Source organism: Coptis chinensis, chromosome 5, assembly GCF_015680905.1.
Source record: "Coptis chinensis isolate HL-2020 chromosome 5, ASM1568090v1, whole genome shotgun sequence".
Lineage (NCBI taxonomy): Eukaryota > Viridiplantae > Streptophyta > Magnoliopsida > Ranunculales > Ranunculaceae > Coptis > Coptis chinensis.
In genome coordinates, this window is record NC_141460.1 from 97,115,511 (window position 1) to 97,132,811 (window position 17,301).

Here is a 17,301-nt window from a genome sequence, read left to right on the forward strand (position 1 = left end):
TTCAAGTTTACGATTTCCAAAAGTTTTTGTCTTCAAGGCAAAGGTATTATAAAAAATTCCCATTATAATTATTTTTCCTGCTAATATATTGGTTGTTTTAATTGTCTTGAGGCCAATGTATTTCAAAGACATGCTATATTGCTTTTGCATGATAGACTTAAAACCTCTTCTTAGTATGTAGTGTTCATAGAACATTATCCATAAAAGTATGTTGTGTTCATGGATTTTTTTAAAGAGGAAGCAATTATAGGCTCCCGGAGGCATAGTAGAAAATATCGCGATATATCATATCGCGATAAGTATCAAGAAATTAGAACTAAGCCCATTTTACCAAGATCTGAAATGGGTCCAAACCAACCCATTTCCCCATCTTCTCCACACATCTCTCCACTCACCACCAGATCTGACCGGAACACCACCTCCCCACATCAACCACACATCTGAGATCATTTTGCTCTCAAAACCAAACGCTTAAGCCATTTGCTTCATCAAGAAAAAGAATCAATTACACACCACTCCGCAGATCACCAAAATTCAAGAAAAATAACTTCAAAACCTTAAGAACTATATGTTCTGCCAAGTGCACTGATATGAAACCAGGAAGTCGACAAAAGATGTCACTGACTCAATAACAAAATAAGTAATATAAAAATCTTGCATCAGTTTGATTTCGCAATGTGAAGTGACAGCATGTAGTGGAAACACTTGATTTTCGTACAGTATCTTGCAGCACCAAGGATTATGTAAAGCTAACTTCAAATCTAAAGTGAATAGTCTGTAAAAGCAACTTATCTTATCTCCCCACAGACGGCGCCATTTGTCGCACCCAAATACCGCGACTTCTAACTTTACTCGTATTCCCTCTGTATTTTGGATCGGCTGCACCAATTAGGTTGCCTACGTACCCATTTCGGGATCAATTCGCCGTAGTTCACCTCCTCTCTTCTCTTCCTTTTTATATCCCTCTCTTAGGTTTACTTCATGGGTCACAGTGTGGTCTTGGGCCCACTCTCTTGGCCCAATACATACTGTGGTCTGGACCCTATCTCTTGGCCCAATACATGCTATGGTCCATCTATGAAAACAGCTACTACGGTAATCATGTCTTTAAGAGAGGTATTAGATATCAAGTGCGTGTGGGTGGAAAGATTTTGTGTAGGGACGATCCTTGGTTGGAGGAAGGCCTCTGATGGAGGAGTACAAACAGTGTTTAACATGCCAGAACTTAATGGGCGTACCGATTTCTGAATGCATTATCAGTTCTAATGGTATAAATCCTTGGAATTTTGGTATTCACAGGGCTTTTAATGATTGAATCATCAATGGGTTAGCTTCTCTGATGGCTAGACTTGAAAGTGTTACCCTAATTACTCTTTCTATTGCATCCTTTGTTCTTGGTTCCAATCTACTGGTGGTGTTATTCGTCTCCTTGCTTTTTGGGTTCCAGAACTTGGGATTCAAAGGCTGTGACCAGAATTGCTTTCTTATCAACAAAACAAAGGATTGCTTTCTTTGTGCGGTACTGACTAGGGGAGTCAGTGCTGACAAAAGTGTTGGGTGGGAAGATAAATTTTGGGACTCAAAGCTAGCAGTTAAGCCTTTATAACTTTGCTTATAACTGAGCTGTTAGTATATACTTGAACCAGGTACTTTATTATGTAATTTTGATAGGCACATTGGAGGTTTGAGCTTATTTTATGGTCAGTGTCAGTACCCTCCACTCTCAACCACTCGTGGAAGACCACGTGTCCAGACTACAAGCAGGTCGTGCTTACGACCTAAGGTTAGGTTGTCCAAATGACCTAGGAAACGTAACCGCTGCAAGCTAGTCAACAGCATAATTAATGACAGATCATTACTTCGTAACAGAAGGAGTAAAAGCAATCATCAAGACAGCGGGCGCAAAAAGGGGATCTACTCCTATAAAAGGAGGCGTCTTCTCCATTCTCGAGGAGGCTAACATTCTCTCCATCTCCAACTCAATCACTCAAGATGAACTATGTCTGACTTGATTCCAGTTCATCAGAGAACTAGATACGTAGGCAGCTTAGAACACCGACCTGAGTTTAGTCAAACATCTTATACAAACCCTATTCTCCGAGATTGTAAGGTCATGACTAAAATGTACCTCTACAGTCAGGATGGAGATATTTTCTAGTTTTTGTTCTTCTAGCAATAGATAGCCACCTTTCTCATGGAAGGGTTTGCTCATCTCTCAATTCTCTTTTCGTGCTTTCTCCTCTTTCTCATTAACTATTCATGTTTTATCGGTTTCTTAGTTAGGGTATTTGGGTGTAATTTGTGTGAAAGTTTGGATACTAGCTAGCATTTCCCATAGGATACCCTGACGATTTTGGTATGTGAAGCTAAGTCCTTACTGTTGTATGGCCTGTATCTACTTTCATACTAGTTTATCTTCTGTTTTGATGAAATGCTCTCATTTCTTTTATGTATTCTGTCTGTTATATGAAGGTTTTCTATTGTTCTTTTATTTCCTCATTAATTTCATTCTGGAACTAAATTATAATTTGGTATTTCTACTGTTTCCACCTTCTTTGCCAACTAGCTGTCTCCATACCATGAGTCCATCCATGACTGATGGTTGTTGGTTCCCACAAGTATGAGACTACAAGTGTTGCTTGAAGTTAATCAACTCATTACTTTGTACGCATTTGCTTGGGGTGGTGGGTGTGCAAGGCAAAGCAAGAAACCTTGGCAACATAAAAAAGCAAAGCAAGAAGAGCGCCCAGAAGTGTGTTATTGGTTAGCTCCTCCTCTTTGGGTGCTAAAAGTGAACACTGATGACTCATCTACAGGAAACCCTGGGAATGCAAGTTCAGGGATGTTGCTTGGAAAAACAATGGTGACAACAAAGTATTATACTTGGCCGGGTTAAAAGCGAATTATGTTGCAAAGTCTGTAACTACTGTGAAATGACTTTCCAAAGACAATGAGTTTGGATGGGAAAACATTTGAATTGAATAAGATCCTTGGATTTTTGCGAGTCCAGGTTATGTCTATACTTTGTTCAAAACAAAAATTGAGCTTAGTTAAATAAAGAGCACACATGCATAAAGTAGGAGTAGCATAGTAAATGTAGTCAGCTAACAATGACTGGTCACATTCCAAAGGATGGCGCATAAGTTGCAAAATTATTAAGGTCTTTCTGTAAGCAATTGTTCTTCAACCTAGCAATGGCCATGGGAATTTTTAAGTGGAGATAGTGGCGTAGCCACAGATCAAATTCTAGTTACATATATTTCAACATTTTGGTTGTTATATGTTTAATTGTTTAACTATCTATCTGCTCAATTTCATTAACTCAATTTGTTAATTAAACGCTTCTCGGAGATGCTAATGAATTATTACAACCAGTTCATAAAATCACTTTATGAGGCCCTACTTTCCCATCTATTTTTTTGTGATGCCTAACTATTGAGGCCTACCTTCAAGAATGCCTCAAGCCCTCAACGCTAGCTTCAGAAACGCCACACGCACTAAAGCGTACGCTTCCGGTGTAAACGCCTCATCTAGTTATATATCCCTTTTTCTTCCGTTTTTCGCACTAGCTTTATTATCCCATGGCGCTCCTCAATTCATGCTGATTTGAGTGGAATTAGGCTCTCAGCATACCATGAGAGTATTCCCAGTGCTGGGAAATTTCGTTTTCTACAGATTACTGGAAGTCCATTAACCTTTAGTGTGGTATGCTTTCTACGTTCAATGTTGTATGAAACCAATCTACGTGCATCACAATGCAGTAGAATATCCCCGTTCTTCAAAAATGATATTGGATAACCCATTCTAAACTTGAACTTACCCATATAATTGATTTTCATAACAACAAATTTGGTCCATGATTCCTTCACATTGTAATCCTTCATGATCCATATCTCCGTAGAATAGGAATCATTGTTAGTCCAATCTTCAACTATTGCACAAAGACACCCCCCCTAATTCCGAAATATGAAAGGATAAGTTTCCCAAGGGAGAGGCGGTAAATTCAGGACTTGGGATATAGCCAAATTCTTCACGCGCCAAATCAAACGACACAATGACTACTGAAGCCACTCCATTCTTCGGTTCATCTACAGACAACCAATGACACGATCCATTGACAAAAGCTGACGTCCTTTTCCATGAAGTGTCAAATTTCACATCTGGAGCATACCCAATCTTTCTCCACGAATTTGAGCCAAATGTATATACTTGGACTTCTTGTTTCACATACTTACGTCGGTCAACCGGACAGAACACTTGCACAACCTTGTATTTCTTTGTAACACAATCTAACCCGAATCCTGCCACCAGTTTTGCGTACTCGCATTCAGGGGGTTTGAATTCGGGCAATGTTACACTGTCTCTTGTAGAAGGATTATATATGTGGACGATAGAATCATGATCCCTCCACGCAGGAAAACGAGTATAAGAGATACAAACAAGTCCATGCAAAGAGCCAACAAAAGCAAACTCATTAAATTGACATAGAAGATCGATCTTATTTCTGGCATTGATGATGCATTGTGACGACTCCTTGTAACCTTCCAATATATAAAAGTCGCTGTTACGATGTCTGAGGAAAATAAGATTGGATGTAGTCTTACCTTGAACTGTTCTAGCAAGATGGATGTCAGCAAAGTGAGAGCTATCAATGACAGATCGCCATGTTTTGCATACACAGCGGGATTGAAGGATGGATTTGACAGGTAAAGATGAGAGTATTCCTGTGGTGATGTCTATTGGTAAGGTATCCATCGACCAATAAATTATGTTCTTTGAATCCAAATATAAACTTTGCGTAAGCGGGAAGTTAAAAAAAAATAGTAGAAACTTAGAAAAATCACGCAAGTAAATTTAATGGAAGAGTCGAAGTGTGTAGGACAAGGTTAAAATGATATCCACTTTGTTAAAATAATCTTCTCCTCAAAATAATTAATTATTCTCTCTGCTCACGGAGATTTCTCACACAGCATTCAAATTAGGAGAAAATTGCAAAACTTGTTTGTTTTTAAGTAGTTTCCTTTCACGGTGCTAAAAAGGTTTCACGGAGATTTCTCGGCTAATGGTTTTTTTCATTTTTTTTGGGTGAAGCATTAAAAAAGTATCATATATTATTCTGAAAATAAACAAAATATGAAAATAAACCGTTAAAATATATTTGTGAAAGAAATTTATTTAAAATATGCTTGGGCAAGTTAAAAAATCATTTATCTTCCAAATATAATATATATTTTGTTTAAGAAACCAAATGGATAGTATGAGTAAAATTGTTCTAATGATTTATATTAGGATATTAAAAAAGAAAAATGTTTTTTCCTAAACAGAATAGGAAAGCCATTAAATTTCATTATTCTGGAAAGATAGTTTAGGGCAAAACTCCATATTTATGGGTTATTAGGATATTAAAAAGAAAATAAGAAACCTAAATCTTAGTGAAAATAGTTTAGGGAGGGTTGAAAAGGGTTGAAGTTTAGGGTTGTGTAAAAAAAAAAAGTGAAAAGCGACAAACAGCAAAAAAAAAAAAAATGACGTAACAGTTTACAGCTCAGTTTTTTATTTGCCTTAAACCCATTGACTTTGGGGTAATTACGGCTAAAGCTCATCCCTACGCAACAAAAGGTGAACAAGCTTTAAACGAATGTTTCCTAATTCCAATAACATATTTAGTAATGAAACTATATTTTGAACCCGGGCATACACGGGGATCTTTCGTTATATAAAAGAAATATTTTATAATGATAGTTTTTTTATTTAAAAAATTTGTGGTCTAATTCAAGCACAAAATGTGTATGACTCTTTCTCATAAGACTCGTAGGAGTATAAGCAACTAACCTCACCAATGAGGCAGTAACCCAATACTAATTTTATTATCATCACTTCAAGTTTCAAAGTTGAAATAGAATTTAAAAAAAAAAAAAACTTTCAATACCATTATGCTTATTCTTGTGACTTGCTTTGCTTGGAAAGTTAGTTTGCCGCTAGATATGTCATCCCTCTTTTTACGCCAAACCCCAAAAATATTGCACGTATATATTGTTCCAATTGCAGTTTTGTTAGTACTGCCAACTTTTGTTTCATATGTTTGAAATTGAAACTATTGAGAATCATATTGGATTGGACTTACATATAAACCAACTTTAATAGTTGGTACTTTAATGTGCTTTGGGCTTGGCTATTGTAATTGGTCCAAACTTAGTTGTTATTAGAGTGAAGAGTACGTGTCTATTGAGTTAGAGTATGTGTCCTGGTGTCTCCTATTTCGATCTTTTTTCGTGAAACCCGTGTCCAATTTTTTAGTTGAAACTTGAAACTGAGAATGAAGTTATTACTTCATTTCTCTTTGGATTAATTTGGATTATATTCTTTTTGGATTTTTAAATTCCTTTAATTTATGTTCTTCATTAGTTGCAACAGTTCTTCTTCGTTCTTGACAATGTTATTACAGGTATTTATTTGATATATTTGTTTCTAAACACATTTTTTAGTGCAATGAGTAAATCCGTTCTAGAGAATTGGTAATTGATTAAATTTGTAGTAATGTATAGTACGTATATTGTTGCATTGTTTATTGTTTCCTTGGAAATATACTACTTCGTTGACCATCCTACCTCAGCACCTCTTTAACCTTGATATAGGTAACGATTCGATTGTTGAATTGGTTAAGTAACACTGATGCTATAGGATGTTCTAAGAATCCCATTCTTTTTTTGTTGAGATTTTTAAACTAATAGGCCAAATAAGTTGTTTATGTTCCTGTGTGGACCTATTATATTAGAGAAAGAAAATTTTGTTCTCCAATCTTTATTGTACTTGGTCATGTGTTATTTTGTATCACTATATTAGTGTATTAGTGTATATCATTGTATATTTGTATGTATGTTGCTTTGAGTAATCAGTATACATGCTCTAGTTTTTACATTGTGTCAAGTCCTTGCAATAAAGCAAGTCTTCCATCCTGGCTTTCCACAAAGTGTAGTTACCTCTATTCAGACTAGTCATGCGAGTATTCACAGATGGTCCATCTTCACAAATTATTTAAACTCGAATCTTCTCTCAGGAATTTCGTCAAACACCTTCCGAGTAAAATTCGGATAACAACCTAGGTTAATCTAACATGGCTTTAATACCACTTGTTGGGGAATAACGATACCAATCGATCCTCACTACACAAATAACTTGTACTTGAACCAACTATTACTCCAGACAAATTTTAAATATCCTCTTCAACCAACCTAGCATGCCCAATCTCTAAACAACTATTAACAACAAATAATAATACAAAGAAGTAAAATATACCACAACACAAAGATATACCGTGGTTCGGCCAATGGTGCTTATTTCCACAAAAGGTAATCTTTTTATAACGTGGGAAAGAAGATTACAATCACTCTTCTCAGTCTCTCCACCTTACTAGATTACTCTTCAATCTTTACAGGCTTTTTGTCTTTGCAAATATTATCTCTCAATTTTGATCTCTCTCAAAATTGGGTTTCTTTTTCATGACTTGTGTTGGCTTATTCGGGTGTTTAGGTTTTGCCAAAAACCCAAAATTTATACTCCAAACCGGCGGTTCTGAAAAATAGAAATTCTGACCAATTTGGACCTGAGCGCGTGCGCGCCGGGTGAACTGTGTAACATAATGTTTTCGAGGGAAGCTTCACTTTGTCAAGAGTCAAGACAGAAGCCCACAACAAATTCAGATTACTCCTTCCAATTTTATCAAGAGTTAGTTAGCTTGTTAGACATGATGGAATTCTGCACCATCGCGCTCTTAATTGCAAGAGACGCCAAGTACATTGCTGGCCCACGAAATGGATAGCGCATTAATCAAGAAGAGTCCGGTTCCTCTATAACCGGGTACAGAGATCAATCTCTGTAACACACACCCATCTCGTATCTCGACGCACACACACACATCTCGGAGCACACACACATCTCGAATTTGAATGAACAGCGAGATAACACGGTTACAGAGATGATCTCTGTACCCGGTTGTAGAGATCTCGAGTCCAACCAAGAAATATGGTAAGAACTGAATTGACCCATCTGTTGTCCCTTTTTTCAGTTTTCTTTCGCTTCTTTTTGGCTTTCGTTTTTTATTTATTTTTCTTTCGTTCTCTCAATCGTGAGGGATGGGCACAGCAATATCGTGATATTTAATTGGATAAAAACAAGTGTAAATATCGATGATATTTGTTGATTTATCGAGATATATCGACGATATAACAAATTTTCATTCTAACCCTTCGGTGATGGTGGTTGTGATTTGAAAGAAAGCAAACCGACCGAAGAAGCCGACGAATTGTGATAAGGTAAACATTCACATTACTAATTTACATTCTATCTAACAATCTTCGTGCTCTTTCTGTTTTAATGTGATTTGCTAAGTTTTAATGTGGGGGGTTATTTAAAATCTTCGTGCTCTTTCTGTTTTTGTTTTCAGATGATGGGTTTTTAGCCCAAAACTAAAAACTCCTTCTGTTTGTTTCATCTCCTTAAGAAGAAGAACTGTTATTCAGTTTGGTTTTTACTTACTTCTTTCAATTTCTCTCTGTTCCATTCTTTATTTAAATTTTGAATTTGGTTATGTGTTTCAAATTGGAGAATTCTTGAAAACAATCTCTGGATAATTATTGATAATTGAGTTCTTTTGATGATGAATTGATGATGAAGATGGTTTGTTGTGGTTTCTAGCAATTTTTAGGATGAAGTCAGAATATATTTCTCTGACTAGAGAATGTGGTATCAAATCTCTCTAATATATTGTCGTGATGATCATATTGTTGCTAACGTAAGTTAAGTAATATGGATGGAATTCTTGGATTCTTCTTGTGGCTACAATATAATGAGATGCCAATATGGCTACCCTTTTCGGTAGTTGGTATATTTTGCTAATGGAAAGGGCACAAGCTCAAGAACTTAAACTTACAAGGCCTTGCTTGATGGCACGAAGTTCCAGCAGCCATATGGAGCATAAAAGTGTCATCGTAGATCATAACATTTCCTACCCTCTCCTACGCGAGCTTGCCAAAATAATTACAAGCTGGCGAATTTAAGGATTCACATTAAAAAACACGCACACACATACAACACGCACACACATATAGAGAGAGAAGAGTCCTTTCCGCTATTTCTAGTTCTGTGTTCAGTTAATGGGGAGAAAAAGAAAACCGAAGTGGAATTTTAGGGAAAGGGGACTCTGGAAATGCAAAAGCAAAGGATTTTTGGGTTAAATGAGTTTTGTCAGTGAGAACTTGGCCGGTGTTGATATCAGAATTTGTCAATAATTTCTACACTCGGTCAAGTGAGCACGAATCGGCTTTTCCAAGACTTACTACGGAATACAATTTCTAGAGTTTAGTGGCCTACCCTTCTATGCGTTTTTTCTATATGCTTATGATAAAATCTCATTCTACTTTTAAAATTGTTCATTGGAATTTGGGAAATTTTATTATAAATGAAAAGAATATTGAGCCCAGTGTGTTGTATGTTGATTTTTTTGTGTGTGTTGTTGGGGAGGGGATGGGGTGTCGATTTATAAAAGTTAGTCTAATACAAGAACATTGTGACTTTGCTTTCATGCACGATATTTGTAGATATATCCACGATAATTGGATATTTATGGATATATCACGATATATCCACGATATTTGCAGTTAGAAATACCCACACATCGTCTATCGATATTCGTCAATATTTGTCGATATATTTCGATATATCCACGATATTTGCAAATGCCCCAATGTAATATATCCCCACATAGGGGGATATATCCACGATACATATCCACAAATCAGGGGTCAGTATTTTGCCATATCCTGATATTTTGTACTATGATCTGTACTGCCACTTGGTTCAACCCATCATTTTAAAGCTAAATATGTAACTGTACGTGGTGCTCTACAAGGCTTCACTGAGGTAATAGAGAATACAGTTGGACATTGAGGCATTTATTTTCAATTGTAAATGACACATATAATTTGTAAATAAGATGTTCTATCATTAGCTAAAGAGAATACAAAGTTTTGTGAGTTTACATCGAATTTTGTAGTCATTTGTTTGTTTGTTTGTTTTTTTTTCATGATGGGTGGAATTCTGATACATAGCAGATACATTCTCCCAACAGTATATACCCGTCTGAGAAGAAAGCGCATGATAGAAGCAGCTCTTGGGAGGATACCCGTAATCTTTAATCGGGTACACACTTTTAACCATTCAATGTATGTAACATCATCTCAACCTAAAGTCATATTTTCTACCTTTCAAAGCTTCAAGTTACTTGCTACAGGGGTATATTCTAAAGGTGTCTTGTTGCGACTGGTACTTTATGTCCAATTTTGTTTGGTTGGGATGTAGTCAAAGTGATAACCACTATATCTATCCAACAGAATGATCATGGTAGAGAATACAACTTTGCTTGGCTCCTTCCTAAATGTCGGTTAGACTTCTGAGAAGAAAGTGCATGATAGAAGCAGCTCTTGGGAGGATACCTGTAATCTTTAATCGGGTACACACTTTTGACCATTCAATGTATGTAACATCATCTCAACCTAAAGTCATCTTTTCTACCTTTCAAGGCTTCAAGTTACTTGCTACAGGGGTATATTCTAAAGGTTTCTTGTTGCGACTGGTACTTTATGTCCAATTTTGTTTGGTTGGGATGTAGTCAAAGTGATGTCCACTATATCTATCCAACAGAATGATCATGGTAGAGAATACAACTTTTCTTGGCTCCTTCCTAAATGTCGGTTAGACTTCTGAAGGAACGTTGACATCCTATTTAGCGAAACTCTTTAATTTGGGTATACCCTACAAAGTTGGACCTCACAAATATATCCTCTTTTCATCTTTTAGGATGGAAGAAACAGAAATTGAAACTACAATCAGCAGTTACTACGGACTTTATACACAGTTGAATGCTCACTCTCAAGTCTCAATAGCTTTTGAAAACTTTCCCTTGTTATTTTTGAACCACACACATCTGATTTTTTTTACACCAAGCATTTCCAGTTTGTTTCTGTAAAAGTATTTTTTATGTTTTATTCTTATTCTAGCAAATGGCCACATCAACTTTTATTTATGCACATGTTATCAGTTTCCTTTATGAACTTTTGATATTTTTGGACCATTCATTCATGTCATCCTTTTCTAAGATGCTCGGAAATGCAAAATAGGTAACAGTTGTTTATATCAAACTGGTATGCACATCTTTATGAAAAATCGTGAGATTGTGTAATCTTTATGTCCAACCAAAGTACATTAACTTTGGACCTTGATCCTAGTTGTTGCTTCACAGACCCCGTTACATACATCTTGAGATACTAGAAGGTAAGTTGAGCTGTTGAGGTATAAAAGGGTCCTTTAAGGGTGTCTTTGATTCCACAAGAAAATTTTACCAGGCAACCGTAGTTTTGAGTGCAATTATTCATGATAAAGAAAGCTTATGTAGGGAGGGATGGCATTTTTCTTACCACTACTTTGAGAAATGTTGTTTGTGTTTTTCGTTCCTATGTATCGTCCATGCTTTTTTCCCTATCAAAGTCTGTAAACTTTTCCTTTTGAATTTCGAACTGGAACAGGGTATGTGTGGAGGGCTTGGTATGTGTTTGCACTTTGCACCACCAAAATCACACTAAAAGATTGCAAATGTAGTTAAACTTTTACAATTTTGAAATGACAGCAAACTTTTTACTTGATTTGCACAATTTTTAGTAGGATTTTGGTGGCGGAAACACCTTCCAACTCTTCCTTGTTCTACTTCGAACTCAACTTGGAAAAATTTGCAAAGTTGCTGGAAAAAGAATAACACTGTATTTATTAGAATTTCTAACCTAGGGAGGGGAGTTTCAATGGGGTAATACAACATGAAAATCTTGAGGGTGGTTAAAGTCCCAGTGTATGTTTCCTTTCTCATGAATAATTGAACTAAAAAGTGGGGTTCCTCGATTAGTACTTCTGCTGTCAAATACACCTTTTGTTTGGGAAGAAGAGGATGTATAATCTGCATCAAGAACCAAAGCTTGGACCTCTGGTCCTTAATAATGCACTAAAAGCATTTAGCAACATGACCTCATGCCAATTATGATGTTCAAAGACCTCAGAAGGTTTTTCAGTGTCGTCAAAGGTTTTCTAGTGTCTGAGGCTATCTGGTCCTTGGTAAGGATGTTCAAATCTTTTGGAAGAATATGAGTCAGAATCTGGTTTTTGGTGAAGATGGCCCTGCATTGAAAATTTGGAAGAACCCGTGTTGTCGGAAAACTAACATATGCTTAATTTTAGTACAACACTTTGCTAGTAAGAAAAGACTCTCCTAAGTCTAAGGGAAGTAAACAACCATGTACAAGATCCAGAGTTAGAGCCTCTTGTTCTCCTATAATCAGCTCCAACACCATTTGCTCCAATTTAGCTCCTCTGTTGTAACCTGACAATAGTCTGATTGTGTTATTGTCATGGTAAGCTGATTACTTGAAAACTGGACACCCTTTTACTGAAATTCCTGGTTCTGTGGGGCACGTTGCTAAAGGACAGTGGTCAAGCTGAGTTCCCCACCACTTCAAATTATGGCCCTCGTTCTGTAGTGCGAAAAACAACAAGACACCCATGAATGCTGTTCCGGCATCCAGTGCTGCAGATAAAACATAGTTGTATTTCTGCCACCATCGTTTGTTGTACTTAAAAACGAAGTAGTTGAATATGGTCCCTGTTACAAGCCAACTAGCTATGTTTGTTGGAGTCGCAGGTGGCATCCCGGCAAACCCATAAGTGATAACAGGTATGTTGATGAGAGGGATCCATTTCTTCTCAGGAAAAATTTTACTGCACACCCACACAGGCACTGGCAAGAATGCTCCAATGAGGAATAACCATACCAGGTTCCGGTACAGCCCTCCAGGTCCAAATAGCCGTCTTGGTCCAATCAGTCCCCATATGACAGAAGCATCAAACGTGACACGGAATTTTGGGCAAGTCCATGGGCTATCTGGATGTAGAGCTTCGATATCACAGATGTTCTCTATACTCCCTAGCATCCACCATGCTACTCCAAGGTTGACGACGCCAGAAATCATAGTACCAGCAAGCTTCAAATGGTAAGATCAAGTTAATCCCAAAGTGTGTAAAATGTGAAAGTCAAAACAGTTAATTGTGATTTCTGACAAGTCTTTGTAATCGCAGACCTGAGCTGTGAACATGCATCTAGGAGGGATTTTCATGTAGTGCCCAAGTTTCAGATCAGATAGGAAGGAGAGCGCATGAACCGTGCTGATTCTGCCATATATCTTGAAAAGCAAATTAGCTATAGGCTTTCCTGGAAGTACGTATCCTATAATGAACTGTGCTATTATATCATATCCTGGTTGCTGTCAAATCCAAGAGAGCATACAAAAATCAGAAAAAGTTCCTGCTGCTTCTTTTGGCTTACTAGAAACTTAAGTATAAATTAGTAACTGCAATGCAGATGGTCTACCTGGTTTGTAGTTGCTTGAATGACCCCAATAGGCAAGGTGACAACCCAAGCCAAGCCAAAAGCAAAGAGCATTCCCCACCATGGAAGCTGAACATCTTCTTTCCAGATAAATGACATTAAGAGTGAGAGCCCAATGCTGCCTCCTAATATACTGAGGAACCACCATTGTGGAACTTGTTTGTAGTTCTTCATCAGTCTTGCATGAATGTCCAACTTCACATTTTTCATTGCTGATTTGCTCTGCCTCAAAATATCACTGCAGGATGGAAGCTTGTTAATATCCCATCTATTGGAACTACATGTTTATTAAAGTTTTCTCGACAATAAAAAAATGGTTAATATCTGCGTACCCTCCATTAAATAGGGCCACATGAGTGAGGGTTGCTGTGAACCTTGCAAATCCGGATCCAATGGACAATGCGAAGAGAGGACTAAGATATAGCTTTCCATAACTATCATAAGCAGCAATGTTGAGATCATATTGTGGGGTCAAGACCTTGGTAGTATCATACTTGTTCCCAGTATGAGTGAAGAGCTGATTTGAAAATATCGGGAACTTACGAGCATCAAATGTATTGAACTTCCAGTAACATAAAGGGACTATAATGTAGATAAACATGATGAAGCCGGCGGCGACATTGAGAATGGAGAACCAAGGGGATACTAGTGGACTGCCATGGTAAGCCGAGATCCCAGCCCAATCAAGGGTGAATGCTCCTACTCCAAGTCCATGGTACCCTGATCCGATCTGTTGAGCTGTGATGCTGTTTGGCCATGCCCAGCAGACCCATGAGAAGAATGTCAAGATTGGAAATAGATAGCCAGGCAAGGCATAATAGGCAAAGCTTGCGACCAAGAAAACAAGGAAGAATTGCATCCTAGTAAGCCCTTTTGATCGCGAATCCTTTTCGTGGAGCGCTCTGCAGCATTAAAAGAAGTTTAAATTAAGTTTAAAAGGCTATATATTTGAAAGGATCAAATTTTCTTTCGTTCTCCAACACTAACGGACATGGAAAAAATCAATTTGCTTTTTTCCATATTCTTTGTGCCCCATGTGTAGCTGTTTGTAGAGATTCTATTAGAAACAGTAGCTCATGCTGCAAATCAGTTGACTACGATTTCTTATTAGATACCCTTTGTCTGATGTTCATAGCGCAGTGTTTTCAGAATTCCCGAAAGGAATTAAATAAGTAAACAGTTCTGAAGCAATCTTTCAAAGAAAAAAAGCTGAGAGATGCAATGCACAGCAAGTTTAGTACTACAGCACGAGCCTGAAACTCTGAAAGACAAACTTTACCGCTGCAATTTTTTGGACATGCCAAGCAGGTCTATATTTTCTTAAGGGAGCGAAGGGCGAAGGCACCAAAAATTTTCACTAGAATCAAGGAGAACTAAGTGGCATAAATTATAATTATTGACTAATTGGTTGTGGATCAGTGGATGTGTGTCAGTGTGTATGTGCCTACTTTCACTTGAAGCATTTATCGTACAAAATTCCTGAAAGAAACAGCATTACAATGAAAACTCATATCAAGAACCTGGTAAGAGAAAGGGAAGCTAAGGGGGAAAAGATGGAAAGAAAGAGGGACCTGAAGAGAGAAACCTGAGCAAGGTTAGCAGGCCACCACATTTCAGCTGGATCAACTAGATATCTTCTCAACATTCCTGCCCAACCATATCCCAACATCTGCAACATTTTTAACACATTTGTAACATTTGAGACAACAAAAATAAATAGAGAGAACATGCTTAACAACTTCCAGTTACCTGTGTAGTCAAGACAATGAGCAAGGCACAAAGAAAACTCAAGCTCTGCTTGTAATAAGCCTTCATAACAGTAATGGCACCAATAGAATAAGCATCACCCCCACCATACCACACACCACAGTTTGCAAATATAGTGATGATCACATGCTCCTTTATATTGAAAGGGCCAGGATTCAAAGTGAAACTAGTCCAACCACCAAACACCTGGAATTTCTTTGTAGGCAGTGTGGAAGCCATGAATTTACCAATGGGCAGTACCCCAACTTGCATTAGAATTGCGGATACAGTTAGTGGTTGGGTTCGATAGGTGAAGAAAGTGTTGAAGAAAATGAGGAGAGTGCAACTAGTACTACCCAGAAACCATGCTCTAAATGTCATTACAGGCATGGACGGGTCATCGGTTTCTGGCACAACGAGGCGCACTTCTTCAATCGGACAATGTTCCTCAGGTGACTCTTCATCGAGTTTCTCGGTTTTGGTTTCAGACGCCATTGCTCTTGCGTTTTTTTTTTTTTTTTTTTTTGCAAGGAGAGTAATTAGTAGTTCGGTATTTAAAAGAAGTTTAGATATGGAGAGCTGTGGTCAGTGTGATATATAAAGATAATAGAACCTAAGTCAGACTTGTTATTGGTTAGTGTTCCTACATTTTTGTTCCATTGTATTATTGGTGCATGATTTACTATAAGGAATCTGCAAATAGTTTTGCATGCGACCTGGAAAATAAGAAATTTGAATAAAACGATCGACAATATGAATGGTGCGCCTGACATTATTAGATCAGAGGGGGTGAATGGAATGGATCAATTGAAGATCTTATCTCAATCACATAATATTTGTGGACGATCTTTAATCCGAACTCAAATGTATTTTGTTTTTGAGTGTATGTCAAAACGTGGGAACGGTGTGTACTTGGGTAACCTCCTTTTCCATCCCAATCGGTCCCACGTCGCGTCTCACTCACTAGCCACCCATGGCCAAGGTCCCAAGTCAAAGTCGTGGTGGCCTCTGCTGATAGTGACTTATTATGTCACATCCCTCCTTTCAGTAAAGTCAATACTAGATGGCACATCTACTATAAAAAAGACAGACTTCATTTTCATCCATTTGGATCGCATTATCTAACTAAACAACACATGCCGTACACGAGCCTTTTCATCCTACCTGGTGGCCAAGTCTCTACTAAGAACTACACAAACGTTAAATAGATCTAACCGTATATGGAACGTATGAAAATATTGTTAAATCTCAAGTCTTTTAACGTTTGGTCAGTTTAATACTTGGGATAACTTCTATGATTTAGCTTGAAGGTTTGATCAATTTCATCGCTTGGCTACTAACTTGTTTTTTGTTGGGCTGCATTTTTTCTTATTAACAATAATTATACAAGAGTCATGACATAGGTAGAAAATATAGGTACCGTACACAAGGTCATAAAAGACTCCAGTCTATGGAGAAAGTGTTTTTCCAACAAAAGACGAGAAGAACTGAAGAAAACTAGAAAAGTGAGGAAGACTCAAGTCAGCTATATGACACGCGCATGGTCCTAGTGATTGAGTAGAACTGAAGAAACAAGCAGTTGGTAGCATAGTTCAAATGCTAATGTGAAGCGCGCGCCAGGAACACATTGCACATGCATTCCACACGCTTGAAAAAGATCCTTGTTTTGTAAACTGAGTACTGAGTACTGACCACTAGTCCACTACAACGTACACACTACTTTTTTGGCTCCTTTTACCCAAAATCAGGATGACCAAATCATATAAATGGATTTCCTCGTTTTAACTAGGTTTAAATAATCAGAGTTTACATCAGTGATATCACTAGTCACTACCTCCCCAAGACCAGTCAATCAGCCATAACACAATTCAAACGAATATTTACAAACCTAGGTTTAATAATCAGAGTTTACATCAGTGATATCACTAGTCACTACCTCCCCCAGACCAGCCAATCAGCCATAACACAATTCAACGAATATTTACAAACCTGACACCCCACAATAAATAACAACAATACCAAACAAAAATAGAACAAAAAACCTATTAATAAAACAAATTATTTTTCTCTTT

At 37.4% G+C, this 17,301-nt stretch overlaps 2 protein-coding genes and 1 long non-coding RNA gene across 5 annotated transcripts; 1 reads left to right on the plus strand and 2 right to left on the minus strand.

Annotated features, from left to right (window-relative positions):
* Positions 1 to 3,596: 3,596 nt before the first annotated feature.
* LOC147500642 (F-box protein At3g07870-like) lies at positions 3,597 to 4,755 on the minus strand. The gene is made up of 2 exons (XM_086563666.1): positions 4,063 to 4,755; positions 3,597 to 3,953 (listed from the first exon to the last, which is right to left on the minus strand). Exons 1-2 carry the CDS (start codon positions 4,753 to 4,755, stop codon positions 3,597 to 3,599), a joined length of 1,050 nt encoding a protein of 349 aa, XP_086419792.1.
* A 3,421-nt stretch (positions 4,756 to 8,176) lies between these two features.
* On the plus strand, positions 8,177 to 11,104 carry LOC147500643 (uncharacterized). 3 transcript variants are annotated; one of them, XR_015196431.1, is made up of 3 exons: positions 8,177 to 8,312; positions 10,110 to 10,220; positions 10,389 to 11,104. It is a non-coding gene; the product is annotated as an uncharacterized LOC147500643 (long non-coding RNA). The 3 variants fall into 3 exon arrangements; XR_015196429.1 differs by having other exon boundaries at positions 10,110 to 10,197; XR_015196430.1 differs by having other exon boundaries at positions 10,110 to 10,197; positions 10,289 to 10,905.
* Positions 11,105 to 12,201: 1,097 nt separating this feature from the next.
* On the minus strand, positions 12,202 to 16,085 carry OPT3 (oligopeptide transporter). Its single transcript, XM_086562229.1, has 6 exons — positions 15,233 to 16,085; positions 15,055 to 15,152; positions 13,816 to 14,385; positions 13,466 to 13,721; positions 13,176 to 13,358; positions 12,202 to 13,079 (listed from the first exon to the last, which is right to left on the minus strand). Exons 1-6 carry the CDS (start codon positions 15,722 to 15,724, stop codon positions 12,462 to 12,464), a joined length of 2,217 nt encoding a protein of 738 aa, XP_086418355.1. The 5' UTR covers positions 15,725 to 16,085; the 3' UTR covers positions 12,202 to 12,461.
* Between the last annotated feature and the right edge of the window lie 1,216 nt (positions 16,086 to 17,301).

What these genes read in the sequence shown, in the direction of transcription:
- LOC147500642 (XM_086563666.1), bottom strand. Translation starts at nt 4,755, where the DNA reads ATGGATACCTTACCAATAGACATCACCACAGGAATACTCTCATCTTTA. An exon ending in CGAAGAATGGAGTGGCTTCA is followed by an intron (nt 3,954 to 4,062) that starts GTAGTCATTGTG and finishes TTTCGGAATTAG; the next exon opens with GGGGGGTGTCTTTGTGCAAT.
- OPT3 (XM_086562229.1), bottom strand. Translation starts at nt 15,724, where the DNA reads ATGGCGTCTGAAACCAAAACCGAGAAACTCGATGAAGAGTCACCTGAG. An exon ending in GTGGCCCTATTTAATGGAGG is followed by an intron (nt 13,722 to 13,815) that starts GTACGCAGATAT and finishes TCCATCCTGCAG; the next exon opens with TGATATTTTGAGGCAGAGCA. An exon ending in GATGCATGTTCACAGCTCAG is followed by an intron (nt 13,080 to 13,175) that starts GTCTGCGATTAC and finishes TACCATTTGAAG; the next exon opens with CTTGCTGGTACTATGATTTC.